General features: G+C 30.2%; 1 protein-coding gene across 1 annotated transcript; it reads right to left on the bottom strand.

Annotated features, from left to right (window-relative positions):
- Positions 1-12216: 12216 nt before the first annotated feature.
- Positions 12217-14040, bottom strand: LOC126676892 (uncharacterized). Its single transcript, XM_050371215.1, has 3 exons — positions 12892-14040; positions 12664-12743; positions 12217-12566 (listed from the first exon to the last, which is right to left on the bottom strand). Exons 1-3 carry the CDS (start codon positions 13780-13782, stop codon positions 12473-12475), a joined length of 1065 nt encoding a protein of 354 aa, XP_050227172.1. The 5' UTR covers positions 13783-14040; the 3' UTR covers positions 12217-12472.
- Positions 14041-15057: the final 1017 nt, after the last annotated feature.

The following is a 15057-nucleotide window of genomic DNA, read 5'->3' on the forward strand; positions in this document are numbered from 1 at the left end:
CTCCATCCACCCTTAAATGAGTAATTCTGTTACTAGACTGTCTTTGTAACAGAGACTTATGGAAAAACTTTGTATTCAGATCCCCCAAATCAATCCACTGAACCCTGGATTTCTGTCTATAAAAATTCTCCTCAAGTCTCAAAAGATCTCTGAACTGGCCCACTACATCTTTCTCTTCCTCAAGAAAACAGGCATTCATAGGATCACCCTGCAGATTATCCTGAATTCTTTTGAGTCTCTCTCTCATATCTATAACTTTCCCAGAAATATCATTAAAACTACTTCTGTTGAGCATTCTCAACTCCTTCTTTAACTTCTTGAGCTTCTGAACAACCTTGTACATTTTATGCCCCACAACAGGTTCACTCCAAACCCTCTTGACTATCTCCATAAACATACTGGATTCAGTCCACATGTTAAAAAACCTGAAAGGTTTAAATTTCATCACCACTGGCTCCATGAACTTAACCACTAGAGCAGCATGATCTGAGATCCCCTGATTCTGGATCCATGCCTCAGCCTCAAAAGATTGCAGCCAACTTTCTGAAATCAGCACTCTATCAATTCTCCTCCAGATTCTATTTTCACCAAGTTGGTTATTATTCCAGGTGTATTTGCTACCCTTCCACCTCATTTCTATCAACTTAGAACTATCAACACAATTCTGAAAATCCTCACAATCATGATGGCTCACAGTATTACCACCACACCTCTCACTGTCTCCAAGCACTGCATTAAAGTCTCCTAAAACAATCCATGGCTTATCAATCTCCCCAGCCAGGTAAATTATCTTATCTCATAAGGATTTCCTCCCAGCACTATCATTCAAGCCATAGACAAAAGTACATAAGAAATTCTTACCATTACCATTAACTTCTCCATGAATAATTTGATCAGTTTGCTGAATCATCCTGAACTGAATCTCTTTTTTGTGTATAACCCAAATTCTGCCATTCTGACCACAACCATTATTATTCACCAAACTCCAATTCCTGAAGTTTAACCTATTCCAAACTCTATCCACATTCTCCATACGTACCCTAGTTTCAATGATAGCAAACAGAGATAGCTGGTTATTATCCACCCATTTTCTAATCTCTGAGTGCTTAATGGGGTCATTGATACCCCTAACATTCCATGAGCCAATCATTTTCCCCTTTCAGGGGTTATGTTAACCTTCTTGACCTTTTTATCACCAATGATTCCAAATTTCACACCTCCAGGGATTTCAAATCTGTTTGCAGTTGTTGTAAAAGGAGGGTTAACAATCTTACCCTTCCCTTTTGGCATAACTCCTACAACTTTCTGCTTCTGAGCTTCTGTCACCTTACTAGTTCCTCCTTCTTCAATCATCTTAACATTCTCTGTGTGTTCCCCTTCTTTCATTGCTTCTTTACTCATTGTGTTTTCCTTATCTACAATCACCTCAGGATTCTTACTATTCAAGTCTGTTTTAGCTTTCACAGCCCATTCTTTCTTCTCTTGTCCAACTTTATACATCAAATCAGTATGCCCCATCACTTTACACTTTGAACAAGCAGGAGGCCTCCATTCATATACCACATCCTGAATAAATGTCACACCATTTTCATCCTCTAGAATTACATCATTAGGGAATTCACCAAATATCTCCATCTCCACCAATACTCTAGCATAAGCTAGTCTTGATTGGTCACTGGTGCACTGATCAGTGTACATTGGTCTTCCACACAGACTTGCAATTCTTCCCAACATGTTAGCTGACCAGAACTCCCAAGGCAATTTTGGAAAATGCACCCAAACAGGTATACTCATGAATTCATCCATCTCAAATGTCATTCTTCTTTGCCATTCCTTCAATATTACAGGTCTTTTGTCAAAAAACAAAGGACCCTCAGATAGAGCCTTCATCTTTCCCTCATCCTCCTGGAACTGAAGGAGAAACATCTTTGGATTAATCTGAATTACCTCCAATAAGCCATGCTTCCTCCATCTACTCATAGCAAAGTTTTGCATCCGAAAAAATCTGGGTTGCAATCCAATCACAGAACAAATCAACGCATGTTTCCATTTGATTTCTTCATCATTTATTTCAGATGAATGAAACTTCGCAACTCTAATTCCATTTGTCACTGAAGGAGGCTGGTACTGCAATCTGGTTCCATTTTCTTTAGATCTATTCGAAGCAAACAGAGATCTCCAATTTTTGTTCTCACTACCTGCTTTCGGCCCTTCTTCTTCTTCCTTCAACACAGTTAGGTTTTCATCAGGAACACTCGATTCAAGCACCTTCGGCATATTTCCCAGACTCTTCTCACTCATAACCGATTTTACACTCTCCACTCCATCTCTTCCCGAATCATACCCATTTCTATCTTCCACATTCTCTATCATTCCTACTGTACCAACATTGTTCAGTTCCAGAACAGCTTCATTATTTTGCTCTATTCCATTGATCCGATCTACGTTTTCTTCTTCCTGAGCCTCTTTATCAAGCACCTCATCAATTAGTTGTAACTTCAGATCGAAAGTTTTCTTACTCTGTGAGCTCGTCCCTTCTTCAATCTCCTCCCCATTGAGAAACGGTGTACGTTAGCAGGAAAAGTTAACTTGCACCAAGAGAAATTTCAGAGAGAAAAGACACGTCATCAGAGAGAGAAAAAATTTATAATTGTTTGTCTAAATTCACATCACGTATCTTAATATAACCTTGTCCACAAAAATACAAGCGGTGCAAACCAACACATCAAATAACCGGTTAAAGCATTTCGTACAAACATAATTTTTTTTTATCAAAACCAGCTTTCTTTATAAACAACTATAGCTCTTATGGTGTAAAACATGCAAACATGCTTCAGTCCCAAAACGTTGTTACTAACAGTAGTTTCATATCAGAGTTAAAACATTTACAAATGAACTATTGTGTGATAATAGAACTACCCTGCAGCTCTAGAGTGACCTTTATATAATTACAACTTCCAGAGAAAGAACTAGAACTCTTGTCACGTCAAAATGTTATTTACCTGTGAAAGGAAAATCAATGGGGGTAAAAAATTAGTGAATTCACAAAGATACTTAAGCATATTAATAAAAGCAGAAATCGCATGTAAACATACTTTATGCAGCCAAATAACCGATTCATAAATCTTAAGAGAAACCCTGTTTGTTTAACTATAGCTAACACTATAATTTATGCTCACTTGTTCAACACATGATGAATTGTGAACTCGCAATGTCACAACCATCTTAATTCTATGTAGGGTTGTCAGGCCGTAAATTAAATTACTGACGCCACTGGACTACCCGTTAGGTCTTGGCCGTTTTGCAAGCATCTGGCCATAGGACCCAACTATCATGGAAGACGATACAATAATTTATTTATACCGGTGATCACACAGTCCTATTGTTGTCCAATAGTTAGTACGTTCCAATGGATTTATATCGGTTTTAAATCGACTCTATGCAATGCAATTTCAATCACATTTTGAGTTTTAAATATTTTGGCATTAATATTCATAAGTAAATATGCAAACTCACAGAACCAATTAACAATCGAAGAACTTATGGCAATAATTGAATACCAAAAAGATTGGCAATCATCATTCATTAATTTTCATATTCATTTATAAAGTAAGCCGATGTTTTTCCATCTAAAAGGAGTAATGCCCAAACCTCCTTCTGTAAAAGGAATGCACACATCCGATCAAACCATATAGCTAAAATAAGAACCAGTCGAGGAACCTGCCTAATTTTTTTTATTATATATGTTTTAAGAGAACAAACAGTATATTGAAATATACAAAATGAGAGAGTTTGAGAGGTTTTTGAAAGGAGGGAGAAAAGTAATTCAATTTAAAATATGGAGAATAATACTTTTATAAATTTATTTTCAGATAGTAAATATTTGGGGTAATGTTATAAAAATTTACGAACTATACATGTTTTCTCATTTTAATCATGCACTTTAAATTTTCTCATTTTCATGCACAGACTACCACTTTTTCTCAAATTCATGCACGATGCTGAGGTGTCACGGCTCAATTGGTGTAATTCGCTGAGGTGGAGGTCATTTTACACCAATGAATGAGTGCCACCTCAGCACTGTGTATGAATTTGAGAAAAAGTGGTAGTTCGTGTATGAAAATAAGAAAATTTAAACTTCATGATTAAAATGAAAAAATGTGTAAAGTTTGTGATTTTTTTTGACATTAACCCTAAATATTTTATACTAAGAATAATATATTTTTTATTTAACAAGTGCTACTCAAACTTTAGTTAAAGAATAATTAAATATATAAATTTTAATGTAATAGTATTCAATCTTTTAAAAATATGAAACCTATATTTCTTCGGTTTTGAAATAGTTTCCATTTTAGAGAATTTTTTTAATTCATTTAGAATATTAAAAAATTATTTATTACTATTTTTTCATATATCTCTTATTCATTCATTAAAAAAAGATTTAATTACATATAAAGTCACCACCTTTATACGAGATCTCAGAAATAACACGACCTTTAAAACGTGTCAATTCAGAGCATTATCTTTCTTTCTTTTTTTAAAAATAATATGGACACATTTTTAAATAAAATTTTGATGACTTTGATACCTGATGGGAGTTCCACGTGTAATACCAAGTCAACAAAAACGCCACAAAAAATTGTCGATGTTGTTTTTAAAAAGAAACCAAAGGTGATGCCTTGAATTGACACGTTTTAAAGGTCATATTATTTTTGAAATTTTATGTAAAGATGGTGATTTTATATGCAACTAACCCTTAAAAAATATAAAAATACAAATAAATAGTGATAATTGCAAATATCATCAAGTTTAAAGAAAAGATTAATTAGTAAAAATGCTTATATATTTAAATATATTTATTACTCTCTTAATTTGTATGAAAATGGTTAAAGCGACAATTATTTCAAAATGATGGAAGTATAGATCAGTTTGCCAAAGCAATGTTATTTATACATCAGTTAAGTAAAGGGATAATTTGCATTGAACTTACGTATTTAAGGATTGGATTATTACTAAATTGGAATTTAGAAGTGTAAATATTCCTTAAATAAAAGTTGGAGGATAAATCTACACCTTTTGCCTTTCTCAATAGCATAATCTTGAAGAATGAGGACATTTTGGTCCTTGCGTTAAAAAGGAAAATAGTGACAACATAATGTTCTCGTCAATTAGACGACATAATAGTTATCATTCTCTGCATTTATTTACAGTTTCCTGCTATTATTTTCTTCAGTACTTTTTAAAAACAGTTTACATTAAATTATTGATTCTATAGTATTAAATATAAAATATATTTTTCATAATTACTTTAATAAATTTTAAATTAACTACATCTTATTAAAACTATATAATAAAATAAGAGTAAATTACTTTGAAACCTCCGATATATGTTATAATTTATATTTTTATTTTTATTTAAAAATCAGACGATTTGATCTTATTTTTGTTTCCGTGAACGATTCAATCATTCCATTCATTTTTTATATTAATCAACCGAGTTAAAGGACAAAATAAAATAAAAAATTGATCCCCCACTTTTATTTTTATTTACAATTCCGTCCATCAAATTTGAAATTAATTTACCTCTAGGTCTTTTGACTTGATTGACTTATACCGGGACTAAATTGTTGACTGAATTAAAAGTGAAAGACCAAATAGTTTGATTTTCAAAAAAGATTGAGCAAAGTGTGAATTATGATAAATATGAGGAGTTTTAAAATAATTTGTTCTAAAATAATTTAGTATTTTACTTTTATTTAATTGTATTTGTCTCAATTAAAAAAATTATAGCTGTTTTATTAAGTTGTGTAACTAATTAGATTACTAGAAAAAATTGAACATGATTCTTATATTTAATAAAATGAATTTGATAAATATATTTAAAAATATTTTTATTTAATTATAATTTATTGAAAAAATAGAATCTATAATATTTAAAAATCAAATATTTATTTAATTATTGTTTTATTCAAATTTGTAGGACCTATAATATTAAAGAAAAACTACTAATACACTCAAACTTTCAATTAATTAATTTTTATTTATTTTTATCAAATAGTCCAATACTTTTATTCATAAATTTTATAAATTTTAAATTTATAAAGACAGTGAGTGATATAAAATTTAAAATTTAAAAATAAATAAAAAAGTTATTTTATCTAATAAAATAAAAAATAAAACTACTTTTTTATATTTTTTTCTCTTTTATAAATGACTAGCAATTATAAATCAAATAAAATTTATCAACTAATTTTTTAAAAGGAAATAATTATAAAATGAACCGTTTTTGAATGGTAGCCTAATTTTAATAAACATGTTTTAATTGTAGCCAATTACCTAATTCAACATTTTATTCATTTAAAAAACCAATTTTTAAAAAATAAATTGTCAATTTTAACCAAACTTATCCTATTTTTTAAGTCGAAAGATACTTATTAAACTTATGCTTCAATTAATAAAATTAAAATATATAGTTATAAATAAAATGAATAATAATTTTCTTTTATAAATATGATTTTAAACTAAAAAGTTGTCTATGATTGAGAATTTTTAATCAAAGTTAGGTTGTAATTGATGAAATTAAAATGTTTGGTTATAATTAAAAAAATCAAAGATTTGATATGTTTGAATAACCGTGTCTTCTTAAATAATAATGAATTTTATTTTATTTTTCATCTAGGTTGTGAGATCTCAAATGAAAAAAAAAATTATGAGAGATTTTTAAAATTAATGAAATTTTTTAATTTTTTTATAAAATGGCGAATTTTGATTAAAAATTTGTGAACTTTATAAATTTTATAGACTTTATTAATTTAAAATTCTCAATGCAAATGATGTCCTAATCCATTCCTAATAATTCTTTTTTCTTTTCAAAACATCATTAAAATTAAGAATTGAGATGTTTGGATTGGAACTCAAACATAATATGAAGAAGAAAAATTATGGCCAGAGTTCCAAAAGAACTTCAATATTACATCTAATGTTAGTAAAAAGATATTTTCTTTCTAAAACACAATTTAGAAGTGGCCCATTATTCCATTTATGAAAACACAAATATATAAAAGATTAATATGGTGATTAATGTTTCCAAACTTTTCTTTGTCTTATTTGATAGGAATGTCAATGTCGTCATTTTGTCTTCTGAGCAATGTTTAAAAACCGGACCGAATCGACTGGTTGAACCAGTTAAATCAAGAACCAGCTAGCGATTCGGTCTAAAATTGTAAGTACCGAATCTTTTAGTTGAACTGGGTTAAACCGGGTCAAATAGGATCGAACCGATAAAAAACCTGGTGTTGAATCGGAGAACCTAAAGTTGAACCGATAAACCAGAAATTTCTTTAATTTTTTTAAATTTATTAAGCCGGTTGAACTAATCATTAAACCGGTTCAACCAGTTGAATCGGAAACTAGTGGTCTTACCGGTTCGGCTATTCGTTCGGTTTTTAATACACTGCTTTTGAGACAATTTTTCAATTCAAGAATATTCAATAGTTCATAGTGTTAATTATAATATATAATGACATGTTATAATATAATTGATTCAATTTATTGATGACGTGGTGGACATAATTTATCTAATAATATTTCTAATTAGATATCGATCAACCCAAGATGATAATTAGAGTCTTTAAGAGTGCAATTGTCAAACTATGTCAATAGTTGAGAGCAGGGTTAGAGTCATAATTTTATTCCAGAGAAGTTGCTTGATGAAACGAAATTATTTTCAGTTTAAATTAAAAAAAATTATATTAATTTATTTTTTGAGACAATTTCTCAATTCAAGAATATTCAATAGTTCATAATGTTAATTATAATATATAATGACATGTTATAATATAATTGATTCAATTTATTGATGACGTGGTGGACATAATTTATCTAATAATTTTTCTAATTAGATATCGATCAACTCAAGATGATAATTAGAGTCTTTAAGAGTGCAATTGTCAAACTATGTCAATAGTTGAGAGCAGGGGTAGAGTCATAATTTTATTCCAGAGAAGTTGCTTGATGAAACGAAATTATTTTCAGTTTAAATTAAAAAAAAATTATATTAATTTATTAAATATTAATTAATTTACTTACAGAAAATATAAAAACGATTAAATTAATTATTCTACATGTCATATTCATTTTTACATAATTTAGCTTAATTAAATATAATAGATGTAAACATACAATAAATAACTTTAATAATCAAACTTCAAGATAAATTAAATATTAAATAGATACATACTATACGGAGTGTTATTCCATACAACTATATCATTTTTACTACAAGTTGAGTATTGATGATAAGAAATTTTTTAATTGTTATTTTTTTTATCATTTAATGTTTCACATGGCTAATTGCACGAATGGCTAATTGCACGAATAACATAGCAAAATAGTTGTGTTGTATAATACAAAACAAAACAAATTTATGACTATTTATATACACAAAGTTCAAGTTGTTTTGGATTCAATTTTATATATATATAATTGGGGAGGGAGAACATTTATGGGAGAAATAGAACCCAAAACTTTGACAGTTTGCTGTACAACGCTTATACCATTTGAATTATAATTCGTTGGTACTTTAAATTCAATTTTAATTGTCATAGAGCCGCATTTTTATTACAATTAAAAATGAAAGCCTTTTATTCTTAAAACCAAAACAAGTACATTAAAGGGAAATTACATCATATACCATAAAATGAAAAAATATTTATAAAAATACTATCTTATTTTTTCTTTACAAATAATATTATTATTTTAAAAATATTTATTAAAATACCATCTCTTCATCTTCTTTATTTCTCATTTTCTTCAAACCCTAATTTCTTTCTCTTCCTCTATTAATGTCCACCACCACCATCAACTTTCACCTTATAAACTTTGCCGCTGTCCTTTGTCATGCTGCCGCCACCCGCTGCACCTCCATATTGCCGCTCGCCATTTCTTCATAGCCCCGCTGCTCGCCAACCTCCACATCGCCGCCACTTGTCAGATCTGATATTTTAGATTTGATATTCTCAAATCTGAATTTTTTTAAACAATGTACATAATTGGTATTATATACGGATTATATACAGTAAAATTTTATATATATATTATCTAAATTATATACAAAATTTGTATTGAATATATATGGAATGTGTACTGAATGTATACAGAATCATATTTTTATATACAAAAAGATAGTATTTTATAAATATTTTATATTTCTCCAATATTTATATAAAAACCTCTACATTAAACCCCAAATTCCCAAATCCAGATTCATGAATCATAACTATTCTTCATTCTCCTATCCACACAAATCTTAATAATATGAGAAAATTATATAATACCGGTGCTTATAGAAAATATTTTCAAAAATACTTTACATATTTTGTATTTGCAATTTTAATGTTCATACTTCACCAGAATCGAAAATAACTTTTGCATTTATCAAAATACATTCATATTTAACCGGGTATACAATCATGTTTCTTTCTCTTCTTTTTTCTTCATTAGAGTTTGTCGCCGCTGGTGGCATCTTTCTCCCAAGCAGCAACATCGAGTCCTTTCTCTTCAGCAGCGCCACGTACTTGCTAGCCGTGTTGCTCCTCTTTACAAGTGTCGTCATGTCGCACCTTTTCTCTCCGGAATTCCTCACACCACTTGTACAGCTATGTGGAGTGATCTTTGTGTTATACTAGTAAATACGTAATGCTGAGACTGAGCTTGTTAAAACTAGAACTGAAATTCAATTTTTTATTTTTCTAGCTCAACAACCTGATGAGATTTATGAAAATTACGTTTAAATTATTTTTGGAGTTATAACATCATTTTTTTCTATTTGACTTTACGCTATTTTATAGCTTCTTAGATCCATATTTTGATTTATTTTTCATACAGTAAACTAATTTTGGAAATCCACACTCTTTCTTTGGAGATTTTACTTTGCATTCATATTATGATTGCCGGAAGATGTGAAGGATTTTTGTGTTGATGTATTTTATGATTTATGATTATTTATTTTATTTTTAGTATACCATTAGTAAACCATGAGTAAACCTCTGGTAATTTTTTAATAAATTAATTTTTAGTATATTGTTAATAAACCGTTGGTAAACTTAAATTGTGCATTTAAACAAATTGTATTTTTAAAAATTTATATTAAATTTATTTTAGTATATACCGTTAATAAACCGTCGATAAACTTATAATAAATTAATTTTTTAGTATAATTAAGGTAAAATTAAATTGTACATTTTTTGGTAAAACGTATTTTTTTATATAAAAAGGGTATTTTGCAATTTTTTGTCAACCCATTTTTTTAGAATATTTTACTATTTTATGGATATTTATCAAAAATATCTCTACTAAAATAGAGATAATTACGTTATGTACACCTTTTTAAAAAATAATTGCAAAATGCACTTTGTGTTCGTAAAAATACACATTTTTCTATTTTTTATTTAAAAAAAAATACACTTTTTGCAATCTATTAAAATCTACCAATAATACAGATAATCCACCCAAATCTATCAATGACCTACCAATAAAGAAAACATGCAAGAAACCTAAACGTATTTTTATAAACAGTAGGCCGAAAACAAGTATCTTTTTACATGAAAACATCAGTTATCACTTTCATTTAATAGTGAAATTAATAAAATAAGTTAAAACGAAATAACTCACAACAAAAGACCTATTGTTGAACTACACATTTAAAATAAATGTATGTAAATATATTGACAAATAAACGTTTAACATTTCAAAATTAAATGTCTGTCAAATTGCAAGTAAAAGCTGCTTTTATGTATCATAGGATTGTATATTACAATCATATATAAAGTCAACATAAATTTTTAAATTTTTTGAATATGAAGATAAAATATTTAAAAGGAACTCAAAGTTATAAAACTATAATAGACAAGCTAAAGTTTTCGACAAAAAATTATTGCACCACTAATGCAGATCAAGTTATGGCTGTTTGAAGTTGTATACAATTGTATGTTCTCACAATAAAGAGTTTCAGACCTTCGTACAAGATGATATCAATTCTTTATACTTGCTTTATAATGGTATCATAGCTTTAATTTTATTACTATTTTGGTACTATTATTTTTGTTTCATATTAGTATTTCAAACCATTTTAGATAGTTTGAAGCGGACGTGATGAAAACATCTATTAAAAATATTCAATATGATTGCCACGTCACTTCAAATTACTTAAAATAGTTGAACAACTTTATCTGGAACAAAAATAAACAAAAGTGATATTAAAATAATACAAATTGAAGCTGTGATACAATTTTAAAACAAGGTTCAAATGGTACCATTTTAAATAATTACCCTACAGTGTGAAAATATGACTTGAAATACACGACTCTACCAATATTGAATATGAAACTTTAAGAGGAACCATTATTATTTTTTCTGTAAATCACGAACACGACTCCACCATGCTCGTTCTAGATATGGTTTAATCTCCGGCTTAAAGCAGAATCAGCTGTAAAGATTACTGTTACTGCTTATACTGCTGAAGATTCACCTCATCCAACCACCAAAGGTTGTAGGATTCCCAGTTGGAGCAACTTAATCAACAATCTGCAATGAAACTAATAACTACAACATTTGACCTGTAAAATCGCTCTATTTTCTCGATGCTACTGTTCAACCGGAAAGCACTTGTTATTCATAGTTCTTGCAGCCACTCATCCTAACCCAGTAACTATAACATGAATTATTTCCTGCTCAATCACTTCTCTGATACTAAAATACCAAACCTCTTATCAAAAGTTGTGTCATTCTCCAATCATTCCACATAATCTAAATCACGTCACTGCACCACATTACACCAAAAATAGATCAATCAACCAACACTCATACAGAATCTGATCACGCTAATGTTCAAGGAGAATTCTTTTGCAATTGAGCGTTGCCGCTTCCCATAGCACAACAGCACATAAATTCCAATTAAAAGCACTAATAACTCGAAAGCTATCCAAGTTCAACTAGCATTCAAGTCAAATCTGTACTAAGCAACGTCTAAAGAGTTTTACCAGCCATTATGAGTCATCAGATTGTACATTAAGGATGGCATGAATGATAGACATTATGTCGAAAAGCAATAATGACCCGACTGGTTACAGAATAAGCATCTCGTGTATCGCTTCTAATATGCATGAGTGCTAATAGTCCATAAAACTAGAGGGTGCCCACAAATTGTCAAACAGGAAATATCAAAGTGCAGTTAATGTTTTAATATCTTGATAGAAAAAACATTTTGGTTCACTTGTATCAAACTTCTAAATTCAACAAAGCATTTTGGTTATGGAAAAATAAGAGTGCCATGACAATCAGCTAAAAAGAGATTACAGCACATGGACAATCCAAATAGTCAATAAAATCCCAGCATTCATTAGTTCAAATGTAATTGCTGAGACAAAGATAATCGGATAGCACTCTACACTTTGTAGGAAGTATTTAAACTAACTCATATGCCAAAGCCAAAAACTGCCCGTATCTTATGGAAAATAAGATCTCGCCATCCTCTCTCAGTGTTTTCAGCCACGGTTGCATTCCCATATCTGCAAAAACACAATCAATCACAAAAATGGTCAGTTTATTACATAACAAACCACTTAATAGTTACAAAATCTCAAGGACTTTGACGTCGAAACCAACCTGTCTTCCTCGGGAATGTCAGTGTGCAACAGCTTAACGACTGTAAACCCAGGTTCAGGTTCATCAAGAGTAAGCGTCACCTGCAATTGCAAATGCAAATTCATTCAGCTAAGCATTCTTATTCTAAAGAACAAACAAAGCAAAGCAAAACAATGATAAATTGTTATAAAGTTCATTAACTTTGGCAGCTACCCAATTTACATAATCAACACAATTCGAACAACTTACGGTCGAAACGACGCCATCAGGCCAGCTCCCAAATCGCCATTTCTGAACAATCAACTTCCCCTCCTTCAACTCCACATTCCTACCGGTAACAGACCCATCAAAAATGCTAAACTCCCCACCAACCTCCTTACTAATCTTCGCATTGCTCTGACTAAAACCCTTCCACCTATTCTCATCCATCAATATCTCAAACAAATGAATAGCCCTGCAACTAAACTTCTCCGTCATCGTTATCGTCTTAAACCCTTTCTTCCCCTCTTTCTTAACCTCCTTCTCCTTCTTCTCCACCACAGTACTACCACCTCCACCACTCACCGAGTCCTTACCCGCCGCACTAGACTGCCCTTTCGGAGCAAGTTTCTTACTCTCCACCTCATCTCGAGCAGGCCCACCTTTAGCCATACTCTCAACATAAACCCTAATCTTCTCCTCAATAACTTTCTTCCCTTTGGTCACCATAGCCTCCTTCAATCTCTTCCCAATAGGACCCTCGTCCTTAACAAGAACCCTAATCTCAGGATCCTCGTCAGCATTCTCGTCAGCAATATAAGGAATCTCAACAGATCCCTCAACTTTGAGTAAAGATTTCCCATCAGCAGAATCCTTAGCTTCACCTTCCCAAGAAAGTGAAACGCTCAATTCATACCCAGGTATAATCTTCCCCTTACGGACGTTAACATAAGCTTCGCCGTCGAGTTTCTCGAGTTTCTTGATTTTTATGTAAAGATTGCCTTCGCCGTCGAGAATTACGAGATTTGAGAGCAGCTTTGAGAGTAAATTTCTTGACCATTCTAGACAGTTTGTTTCGGCCCAGTGCCAATTGTGCACGTTGGCTCCGTCTGGTCTTTCTTCCACGATCCAACGGCTGTCGCCTTCTCCGTATTTCGCCATTGATGATCAAGAAATGCGTGAAGATTGGCGCTGAGGGATTGAGAAAAATAGAAGCTCGAGAGTCTGGAGAGTTCTGCTAAAGTGTAGACGAAGAGTCTAGAATATTGTTATTCAAATTGGGAAATTTTGATTTGCTGGTCCAAATCGAATTCTTGGAAGGATCTAGAACTCATATGAAAAATGATTAGGGTTTAGTGATGTTTATTCAAATTGGGAAATTTTGATTTTCTAGGAGAGAAAGTTTAGGGCTGAGAAAGAGCGAACTGGGTTGGGCTGTTTGGTGCTCATTTTAGGTCTAGCTTTAGTTCACTCACAACCTGTAGTGAATTTAGATATTTTATGCATCTCAAAAAAGTTATTTAGGCGTTTTAAATTACTAGTCTCGCTTTGCGTGCTACACACGTGAATCGTAACGTGACTTGTCAATTCATGTATTATTATTTTAAAATAAAATTAAAAAAATCAGATTAATTTTTTTTTTAGTTTTACACACAACTAACAAAGATTTGAACAATATTAATTGCGTTGCTAGTGTAGTCAAACCAAAAGATTGATATTCCTATTAATTTAGAAAAGATTAGCTATTTTTTCTATACTCAATTAGTATTTCTCTGTCATGATACAATTTTATTTTAACTAAGACTCTAATTATAATAATTTTTAATAATTAATTAAATAACTAATTTGTTAATTACTATAAAACCGTTATTTAATATAAATTAAAAAGGGTTACTCCGTAAATTTGCCTGTCTCCCCCCCCCCCCACATCCGTGCTTTTATAGATAGTATAGATAGATATAGATAAAAACATTGTTTTATGTTATATTTATAACTAGACGTAAGTCCCATATATTTATGCAGAATTAAATTAATAATTTATTTAAATAATAGATTTATTAAAATATATATACAAAAAATGTGAAAAGAAATCATAATATGCATACAAATAAAATAAAAATCTCTTTTAATGTTAATAATTGATTATTTTAAAATATTGATGATCTCTAATATTAATACTCTTTTGATAATATAATGTAAAAATCATAAAAATTAAATAAATATTTTTATAACATGTGAATTTGTCAAAATTTTAAATTAATTTTATTTTTCAAAAATTAATATTCAATAAATAAATAATTTGTAGAGATTCCAAGTTAATATATATCAACCACTATAAGATATAGAGATTATAAGTTAATATAAATTAGAATATTATAATATGTAGAGTTTAGAAGTTAATATAGATTACAACACTCATTAAAATAAATATAATTT

Source organism: Mercurialis annua, linkage group LG4, assembly GCF_937616625.2.
Source record: "Mercurialis annua linkage group LG4, ddMerAnnu1.2, whole genome shotgun sequence".
In the NCBI taxonomy this organism is placed as follows: Eukaryota; Viridiplantae; Streptophyta; class Magnoliopsida; order Malpighiales; family Euphorbiaceae; genus Mercurialis; species Mercurialis annua.